The sequence below is a fragment of the Neomonachus schauinslandi genome, chromosome 1 (genome assembly GCF_002201575.2).
Source record: "Neomonachus schauinslandi chromosome 1, ASM220157v2, whole genome shotgun sequence".
Classification (NCBI taxonomy): domain Eukaryota; kingdom Metazoa; phylum Chordata; class Mammalia; order Carnivora; family Phocidae; genus Neomonachus; species Neomonachus schauinslandi.
This window is the reverse complement of record NC_058403.1, coordinates 77,733,456-77,743,911: the sequence shown is the minus strand read 5'-3', so window position 1 is coordinate 77,743,911 and position 10,456 is coordinate 77,733,456. Positions and strand designations below refer to the sequence as shown.

The 10,456-nt window shown below is 47.3% G+C and overlaps 1 protein-coding gene across 1 annotated transcript; it reads right to left on the bottom strand.

Annotated features, from left to right (window-relative positions):
• Nucleotides 1–467: 467 nt before the first annotated feature.
• RTP2 (receptor transporter protein 2) lies at nucleotides 468–4,126 on the bottom strand. The gene is made up of 2 exons (XM_021692617.1): nucleotides 3,857–4,126; nucleotides 468–984 (listed from the first exon to the last, which is right to left on the bottom strand). The coding sequence occupies exons 1-2, from the start codon at nucleotides 4,018–4,020 to the stop codon at nucleotides 468–470; spliced, it is 681 nt and encodes a 226-aa protein (XP_021548292.1). The 5' UTR covers nucleotides 4,021–4,126.
• Nucleotides 4,127–10,456: the final 6,330 nt, after the last annotated feature.

The window sequence follows — 10,456 nt, the reverse complement described above, 5'->3', positions numbered from 1 at the left end:
TCAAAATCTGAAACTTTCAGAATGGTGGGAGCAGACTCTCCAAGACAGGGACTAAATCAAGACGCACTGAGTATTGATGTATAGGGTGGGATCACTGCCTACTCCAAGGGGAACCGTGGCAGGGCAGAGGCAGCTGAACACGAACTTGAGATGAGGTCAGGGCACGACAGGATCTACTAGGGTCCTAATGGGGTGTGGGAAATGGAAATGGAGTGAAAGGTGGGGTAGAGATGGAGGCGGAGGAAGTGGAGGGAGAAGACTAGTACTCCCACCAAGCCTAAATCTTCCTTAGACCCTCTTTGTAAATTTTAATGGAAAGACCATGAAATATCCCCTAGAACAAACTTCCCATTCTGCAGAGGAATACACCGAGGTCCAGAGAGAGCTGTCCAGAGCATATGTTGACTCTGCAGAAGAATCACAACCAGAATGGTCTCCCCCATTCCCACCCCACATGCGCGGCTCCACTAAAGGAAGGTAGAGCCGCGGAAGGAGAACTGCAGGTAGACAATGAGCAGGCAGAGGGAGGCCCCAATTAGCCACCAGCGAAGGGAGAAGAAGTTGTAGCCCGAACCCTCCTGGGCGCTTGGCTTGGAGGCTCCTGAGAAGGTGTAGGTGGTCGCCTCCTCCTCCAGCAGCTTCTCGCTGGGCTTCCAGTGCACGATGCCCTCCTGGCAGGCCTCGCAGAACTCACTGCGGTGCGGACCCCCGTCCGGGCGACTGGCCACGTGGATGCGGTACTGGCCGCCGTCTTCATCGTAGCACTGCTCCCGCAGGCTGGTGATGAGGTTGTCCACCAGGCTCTCGATGTTCTCCTCCAGCATGCTCGACTCATCCAGCCGCGCCGTGCCGCACTCGTAGCACAGCTGCTTGAAGACGCGCATGCGCACCGAGCCCGCCCGCTGGGCGCGGTCCAGGTACATGTGGAAGAGGATGACCACGTGGGGCGACTGCCAGGTGTGCCAGCACCAGGAGCAGTGGAACCTGCGGGGAGGGGAGGGGAGGATGGAGAGGGTCGGCCTCCCTCCCAGCGACAGCCTGCCCTGAGGAGCCCAGAAAGAATGGGTCCTGCCTGCCTGTGCCTGGAGGTAAAGGCTGCTTGTTGGTTGTCCCTTGGGTTCCTTAGCGCTCCACAGGCTCTGCCTCCTCCCAGTGAGCTCCCCTGGGCCTGGAGCAGTGTCCTCAGGAGCCTGGCTTCTAGCAGTCTCTCCAGCCTGCTTCCTGCACACCTTCCTGTGGCCTCAGTTCCCCTAAGCCTAATGAACTCAAGCCATGCACCTGTACGTGCACAGGGCTCACTCCCAAAATCTGGGCCTTATTTTGCATCTGTGAATTGCAGGGTGATGGTGTCCAGTAAGGCTCTTTTACCTCAGACCTTCCCTGCCTCTCCCTGTCTCACTCATGCATCCTGCCTGCTCTGGGGAGAAAAGGAGATGCCTTGAACTACTGAGCACAGGCCACCAAGAATAACTCAGAGACTGACCACCAAGAATCCACCAGATGGACTGGTGGATGGGTGATGGGCCAACAGGGGGAGGACTACGGAATTTGGTCCCTGTACCTTCATAAAGAACACTCTCTTAACCCTTGACAAGTCATCCCTAGACCCCACTCTAGCCCTGCCATAGAGACTGGAAAAGAGGATCCTAGTCTGCATCCTCCTCCACACACATTTACATATGCACACTTACATACACACAGGCCACACTTGAGACAAAGTGGGCCCCCTAGAGTCCCAGCCTCAGGATAGTGGAAGGAAGTAGTCTGGGACTCATCTAGCCAGGCCCCACTCCCTCAGCCCCCGTCCGGTGCTTGCACACCATCAGTGATGGAGCACTCATTACCTTCAGGCCAGTTCCTTCCATCCTGAGAGGAACTCTTCCAGAACCTGTTAAAACAGCTTTACACTTGAGGGTCTACTGGGCCAAGTTTGCCCTCACTGCTGAATGTCTCTGGGTCCCCTGTACAATGGCCCAAAGGACCTCTGATGAGGAATTCAATTCAGTCCAACAGACACCACTTAGCACCTACTTAATGCCAAGCACCACATAGTCCAGGCTGTGGGGGTAGAGATGAAGCCAAGCCTGCCCCTGAGGCCTGGATCCCACAGACAACATAAGCACAGAACAATACCCAGCATAGGCCAAGGCCAGGCTGGCCAGCAGAGCAGCTTGATTGGTCCTAAGCCAGAAGGGGGTCCCCACTCACGTTGGGCCAGAGTTGTGGGGCACCAGGATTAACGCATCCTACGACTTCCAGGGAGAGTGAGCCTGTGCACAGAATAACACAACAGCAGCAGTCCTGAAGGCCTGCCTGAGGCCAGCTGAGAGCCACAGGCCACCAGCCAGGAGCAGGACCAGGTGAGACCTGAGGCAGGGAGCAGCCACGAGCCCGTGGAGCTCAGCCCCTCATCCCCTGGGCCCCTGGCCTCCTGGGCCCAAGTTCCCAGCCCTTTGCATTCCTCTCAACAGGCAGCTCAGGAGCTTCATGTGTTCTTTCTCCTTCTTCTACATCTTTTTGATCAAGCCAATCCAGAGTTGTTTCCTCTCCCTCAAGCTAGAACTCAGATCTTAAATTTCAAAACAGCAGACCTAGTGCAAGGGGACTTTAAGGATCATCTAGTCAACCTCATTTTATTGAGCTGAAACGGAAGCAGAGAGAAAGAGAGCCATCCATGTACAGCTAGCCAGAGACCGAGCCAGGACCCAGGATATAACAGGTGCACAATAATGTCTCTGGAATTGATGCAAATTGAAATTAACCAACCAACCTCTGCCTCTCTGTCTTTTGTCCCGAAGACAAGTTCACTCCAATATTTACAGGTCTTAGAACAAGAGTACAAACAGAAATAGCCTGCCTCCTATTGCCACCCCCAGCAGCATGCCACACCATACAAACATGCATGAACAACCCAGTGTGTGTGTCCAAGTTCTGTGTGTCCACACCCCCAAAACACAGCCACCTGTTGGCCTCCCTGGGGGCCTTTGGGGTACTATCTGTCCTTGAATCAGTGGACTCAGGGAAGAGGACTGCATAGGCCCTGAAGGTGAGTCTGAGGCAGCTTGGGCAGGGAATTCTGTGGTCCTGATCCCAAATCACAGTCTAGAAGAAGGAGAGGCATGTGGGCTTCAGATGGATATGTCCCCTTAGCCTCAAGGACTCCTTGCACTGTGGAAAACATGAGGTTCCTGTAGGGTATAGGACACTGGGCTTTACAGACCTAAGGGAAATTGTGTCCAAAGCTAAGTCTTTTTGTCACAGACCCATAGACAATAAAGCTGGAAGGGTCTTAATTGGTCACCCAAGGCCAACTTCCTGGTTTTGCAAATGTAAAAACTGAGGCCCGGAAAGGGAAAGAGACTTTTCACAAGTTCACAGAATTAGTTAGCCATAAAGGCAGTTTCCAGAACATAGCAGGTGGACAATGAATGTTTTTGTATTCAGATCAAATTGGACTGAGTTGACTAAACAGACCTAGGACCAGAGTACAGGCCCCAACCCTAAGCTAAAAGGTTTTCTCAGTGGACCTCATGGCCTCCTCCCCTCAGGCGCCACCATTCTTTAAGAGATTATGAAAATGTGAAAACATCTAAAATGTCAGAGATTGTAGGGACATTATAGCTCTTCGTTTAGTAGAAAACCAAGACCCAAAGAGAGAACACAACTTGCCAAGGTCACCCAGGCAGTCAGTGGTACAGCTGGGATTAGAACCCAGGCCTCTTTGACCTGCTTGGAAGTTCCTTCTCTGCCCCCTAACCTGAGCTGACCCCAGGACCAGGCTCCATGTATCTCTCTGCCTCCCCTTGGAAGATGCCCCGAAGGCTGCCTGCAGGCGTCTCCTGTCTGGGCTGCTCACCTGCCTGAGGCATGCTGCTCCAGGTACTGCTTCCAGCCTGGGGCCAGCTCGTTGGGCTTGAGGTTGGGATCTATGATGAGTTCCCAGCTGTCGGCCGGCTTGGCCACCTCCATCTTCTCATAGAAGACTTTCTTCCATTCACAAGTGGTCAGGCTGGTAGACATGGTCCTGCTGGCAGGGATGGAAGCTTGAATTCAGCCTGAGAGAGCACACAGAAAGAGCCCAGGTCGATGCAGAGCAGTTCAGTCTCTGTGGTCTGAAAATCCTCATCAACAGGACCAGGAGGAAATAGGACCCAGCACTATCTTTTGTCACCTGGCACTTGTTTCCATGGCAGCTGAGCCGGGAGCCAAGAGCCAGGCCTGGGGAGGTGGGGAGTCCCAAGAGAGAGTTCTAGGGCCCAGAGCTGGGCTGGGGAGGCAGGGCTGGGTAGTGACCCTGAGTGGAAAGGGCAGGCTGGGAGGCTCAGGCCCAGATCACAGCCACCCAGGCCTTCAGGGGTCTCCACCCTCCTGCTTCCCCTACCGCTTCACCCTACTGCTCTTCCAAGTATCCTGCACATTGTGTGCTACAGTAACTATGACACCCTAGGGAGCCAAGGATAAACAAGGGCTGAGGAAATGCAGAGCCTGCAGCTTGCACACCCCCTGATGTGTGGGGACCATCATTCACTATTCACAATTCACCAATTGCTTGACCTATGTGCTGGCCAGGGTGGGAATAGCTCCCCCTTCATCCAGATCAGGAAACGGAGGTTTACACGGCTCTAAGAGCCTCATCCAAGACTCAGATCCAGGCCTTCCAAAACCAAGCTCATTTGTTCATTTATCAGAATACTGCTGAGCTCTTAACATGTAGGGATTGAGATAGAAGTGAGATGCCCTTTGCTCAGAAAGATCTCAAGCCAGTTGTGAGATAGAATGCAATCTGACACGCTGTAAAAAACACAATGATAACATTTCAGATTCCTAGAATCTTAGAATTGTTAGAGCTCCCATTTGGTTCCTGGTCCCAGGCCACATGGAAGAAGATGCTGGAGGAATAAGTTTGTTCTGTGCTGCAAGCTTCCACTGTCTCAGCTGCTGCTGAAAGAGGCCAGGCAATGGGGTACCCACAGTTCCCTTATTCCCAATTTGAATACCTTAGAGACTAGGAGGGAACCTGACTCCAGATTTGCATAATCCAGATGAAAGCACAGACAGCAGAGGGAGGTGCCGGGGCAGGGAAAAGACCAGGTGGCTTGGCACTTTGTCCTGCCCGGCTCTGCAGCATCTCTGCTCGGCCTCAGACCCCAATAGTTTCCCTCAGTGGACTTCTGTCTTCCCACCTGCACAGGGGATGCTGGCTAGATAGTAACTAGGGCCTCTTCCAGCCATAATCTGCTTCTGATTCTTTAACCTGGAAACCAGATCCCTGGAAAGATGGAGGCACACAAAGGGAACAGCATGCAGCATGGAAAAGGTTGCTAGGAACTGGAAAAGACTTTTAAGTGTTGAGTTCCAGTCTTGGCACTTGTCTCCAAGTGATTTTTGCATGGGGTGAGGTCGGAGACAACACCATTGCATCATCTCTTAGAACAGGGAAATGTTCTCCACTAGCTTTGTGCTAAAGACCTCAGAAAGGACAAAACCATGTCTTAGAGTCCTTGACCAAGAGCTCTAGAAGAGACTCTTCCTAGAAATCTGATTTCTTCATTGACTTCTTTATCTCTTGACATTGAATTAAGACACCTGAAGTTCAAAAATGGGAAATTACTTGGCCTCAGGACTGGGTTACTCACACGTCCCTGGGGTCAGCTACCAGCCAAGGTGAGATGGGGGACCCATGAGTTCCCAGGAATTTAATGACTTGAGGAAATTATGGCCCAGGCTGGAGCCACATGCCAGGAATGAATCTGAGAACAAATGACAAAGAAGGAAAAGCAAAGGGTGAAAATTGCCAGGGTTTATCTGTTTGTTTTTACCCAAATGATACAATCCCCTTAGGCCTAGCATCAGGTGTAATTTAGAGTGGGAGCCCTCTAAGCAGAGACCAATAGAATTCATCTTTTATGTGCAATGGCCCTGTTTTCTCTCAAGAAAAAAATGTGCTTACGATCCAACCAATGAACAAAGTGACTACCTCAATTTTCTGCGAGGGCACTGGATTGCTCCAGAAGCCACAAATTAAGAGCTCGCTAATGTAAAAATGTGTGCAGCTGTGGCCACATCATGTACTGGGCGTTTCATTATACATTGCTGCTGTCTTTTTAATCTGGATAATATTTTTTAATAAAGGAAATTTTATTCCTTTATAAGATAAATTACTATGCACCTGTATTGTACAAACAAAATCAGCAAGAGGGAGAGGGATAAAAAAAAAAAAAAAAAAAAAAAAAAAACCTAGTCTCCTCTCCAATTTGGAATATGGGTTAATAAATATTAATAAATACTTTTGTAAAATGTTCATTACTCAAATGTTACTTATTTGAATAATACGAGGGATGGCAATGTAGAGTCTAGAATATGAAGGTAATAAAGAGTTGGGGAGGTGATAGGTATCACTTGAAGTGTTTTGGAGACTGTATGTAACCCTTACCCCACAGGTTTCAATGCATGGTCTTGAGGGGGGGATATATCCCCTCTACCCACTCCAGGGGTAGAACCCCTCTGGGGAAGAACCCCTATCATTGCCAGCCATTGTTACTGATGGGAATATGCTGTTCCGGAGGGATTTGAGGGCCCAGGAAGAAAAAGAAAGAAAGTTAAATAAAAGTGAGTTAGTGCAATTATGTTGGCTAGTTGAACATAATAAAGAAAAAAAAAAGTGAGTTAGTGGTTCGGGATATTTCTTAACTAAGAAACAAATCCAGAGGAAATGCAAGCTATGTCCAGTCTTCTCTCTCTCCACAATTCAAAGATCCATGGAAGGTGCTACAGGACAAATCCAAGGTTCCCAGGGCATCTTTTTGAAGGGTGGTTAAGAAGGCATCTCCATCCCCAGGCTGCAGCACTTGGAGGTAGCACAGCCCAAACTCTACTCTTTGAGCGGGGGTTGACTCTGAACCTCGGGAGCATTCACGTGGTCAGAACAGCTCTCAGTGCATATAGTGAGACTACTTCCAGGAAATATTTCATGCCACTCTTTTAGCAATTGGCAGCAACTATAACACCTTCAGGCAGCCTAGATCCTTTTCCTGCTGGGATTCAAGGGTCCAAATTCTATGGGCCATGCCTCGGGCACCCCAAAGTCTGTATTAAAGGTGGCCATATCTACTGTTGCTTTTTTCAGGACCTTATTATGCTAGGCAAAAACTTCATGAAGAATTGTCACACTATGTAAGGGAAGTACATAAATAAAAAGAGTGCTCCCTGCTAGGGGGAAAAAAAAAAGAGGATGGGGGTTGATTAAGTGAGTTAGTGGTTCAGGAAGGAAGAACACAGAATTCTCCGCTGAAAAGAGACAGTCAAACTCAGAGTCTGGAGATACTTTCAACAGATAAAGTCTATGCTGAATTCTGTCCAAGATGTTGAAGGCCTCCATCAGAGTTCCTTAGCTATGCTCAGAGAACCTGCTGGTTTCTGATGAGCTGAGGCTCACAACACACACACACACACACACACACACACACACACACACACACACACATAACCATAGCTCCTCTCTGGGACAATTCCAGGCATCATGACAGAGTGATAAAGAAGCCTGGGGAAGCTTATGTCAGCTGTTAAAGCTTCTCTTCTAAAATGACATTCATCACTTTCCCTCATATTCCATTGGCCAAAGCAAGTGACACAGCCAAGCCTGCAAGGGTGCAGGGAAATAGATCTTGCCAAAGGTGAGGTGGGGGGTTGCTTTAGGGAGTGGCCCTGAACATTATGAACAACAATAAAATCCATCACAGCACCCACCTGAAAAATGGGCGCCCTCCTGGAACAACAGAGTTGAACAGGTTCTATGGTGCAGGGTAGTTATAGATATGACACATATTTCTTAAAAACCAAGAAAGTGATTACCATTATGTCAAGATAGTAGTTATCTCAGTGCGGAGGGGGAAAGGTGACTGTAATAGGGGATTATTATGTATTGTGGATGGGAGGATTTCCAGGGGGCTAGCAAAGATTTCTCTGACCTGGGTGTGCATTATGCAAGTTTTCAGTGCGTAATTATTCTTTAAAATTGTATGTGTATGTTTTATGTACTCTTCTGTATATATAACCTATTACACAATTTTAAATAACATGGATACCACCTCTGCCTCTCCCCTTTCCTCAGATTGTCCCAAAGTACGAGCATCTAGAAATGGCCCTTCTGAACATTTTCGTTAAGATGGTCATAGATCATAAAACTGAAAGAAGCCTAGAGAAACCATCATGCCCTTACCCTGAGAAAGGTATTAGATAGATGAGCAAAGGAAGGTCAAAGAAAGAAATTATGAGAGATAGTATCTAGTAATAGTAAGCTCTCGGTAAATGTCCCAGGATCTTGAATGCACTTCTTCTATAGCACCTGCCATAATATCATTACTTCCCTCCACAAGACTGTCTTACTCATATTGTATGTTTTCTCCTGTATCAAAACCTGAAACTCATAGTAGGTGCTCAGTAAAATCTTGTTTAACGAGTGAATAGAGGCAAGACTTTACTGTGTGTATCCTTTACAATGGAGGCTGACTGTGAATTCTAAAAACACAAGAACCATATAATAAGTCTCCACAGACCCCATAGCATATGGATAGGCACATTATAGAAGTACAGTAGGTGCTGTGAATTTCATTCAGTTCATAACAACAAGGATTCATTTAATATCCATGACGTGCTAGGATGAATATTAGTGCAGAGAGGGACACATTAATACATGATTTGCCCATGAAGGTACCCCTTAAATTGTGGGACTGAAGGGGAATTCCAGCACTCCTAGCTTCTTGGAATTAGGTTTTCAGTCATAGGTCTAGTCTAGAATATAATGTTTTCTGGCACTATGATCTCAACATAACACTGGTTATCAAAAAGAGAGGGAAAACCCTAAATCTATCCAAACCGACACTCAAGGAGTATGTCTAATTTTTAAATAGACTTCTTACTTCACTCAAACATATCAGACACATCAGGCATCATTTTAAGAAATATCAGAAACCATAATCTGTATGCTGGGGCTGCAGACCAGTCATGTGCTGGGGGTGATGTTATTCATAAACGACTTAAGGAGATGAGCCTGAAAAGATATATTTCATTAAGTCATAAGTTCATACTGATGTTTTCCAATGGGGTTTTAACATTGTTGCAAAAGTATTTTTATCCCAACTATAATTTCAGTCTTTTCTTCTTATGAAATGATGCTATAAATTACTTAAACTAATATAAATAATTGTTTTGTCTGTCAACCATAAGTTCATTAGCACTAGATACTGCCATTAGCACTGACTATAAAAGCACTAGATAATTAATAATTAGATTACATCATTAATTTTTTGTATGTCCCACTGATTATGTACACTCAAGTCACTTTATTTTAAGTGAGTAGTAATGAATTATGTATGCCTTGGTGATTTAATCACTTGTATGACATTTTGTATGCTTTAGTTTTATTTATCCATTCAACATTCAATAACCATTGCTAGGTTTCCATCCTTTTCTAGGTGGTGGGGATAACACAGTGCAAACAAGACAGAAATCCCTTCCGTCATGGTGCTACATTCTACTGAGAGAGATAAACAATAAAATAATACTATGGTGGATGCTAATAGGACAGTTTTTCTTTAAAAAAAATCAACAAGAGAGGGAGATGGAGAATGTATGGATGGAGGGGATTAGGGAGGATTATGGTTTAGACAGTGTGGGAAGAAAAGGTCTCAAATGAAAGGCATATCTGAGAAAAGCACGAAAGAGAGAATAAAGGGAGTCCTGCTAATAGGAGCAAAGGCATTCCAGGCAGGGCAAACAGCAAGTGCAAAGTCCCTGTGCTTGTTCCCTGAGGCCGCTGGAAAAAATTACCACAGACTTCGTGGCTTAAAATAACAGAAATTTATTGTGTCGTAGTTCCGGAGGCCAAAAGTCTAAAATCAGTATCACTGGGCCAAAACCAAGGTGCAGAGCCACACTCCCTCCAGAAACCCTAGAGAAGAATCACTCCTTAGCTTGTGGCCTTATCACTCTGGTCTTTGAGGCCAACATCCTAAAATCTCTCTCTGATCTGTCTTCACATTGCTTTCTCTGTATGTAGTAGAATTTCCCTCTGCCTTCCTCTTATATATGTGATTGCATTTAGGACCCCCCGCTCCCAACCCAGATCATCCAGGAAAATCTCCCTGTCACAAGCTTCTTAATTTAATCACATCTGCAAAGACCTTTTTGCTATGTAAGGTAACATCCACAGGTTCCAGGGATAGGATGTGACTGTCTTTGGAGGCCATGTCTCAGCCCTGCACAGCCCCTCAGTGGGAGTACCCCTGTGTGTCCAGGGAACAGTGAGCAGGCCAGCGTGGCACTGTGGCTTGCTCACAAGCCAGGGTAGGAGTAGGGGAGATGGACCACCGCACGCACACCAGGCGAGAGCCGGACCACACACACCCTGCTAGGCCCTTTACGAGAGCTGGTAAGAAGATTCAGGGCAGCAGAGTAA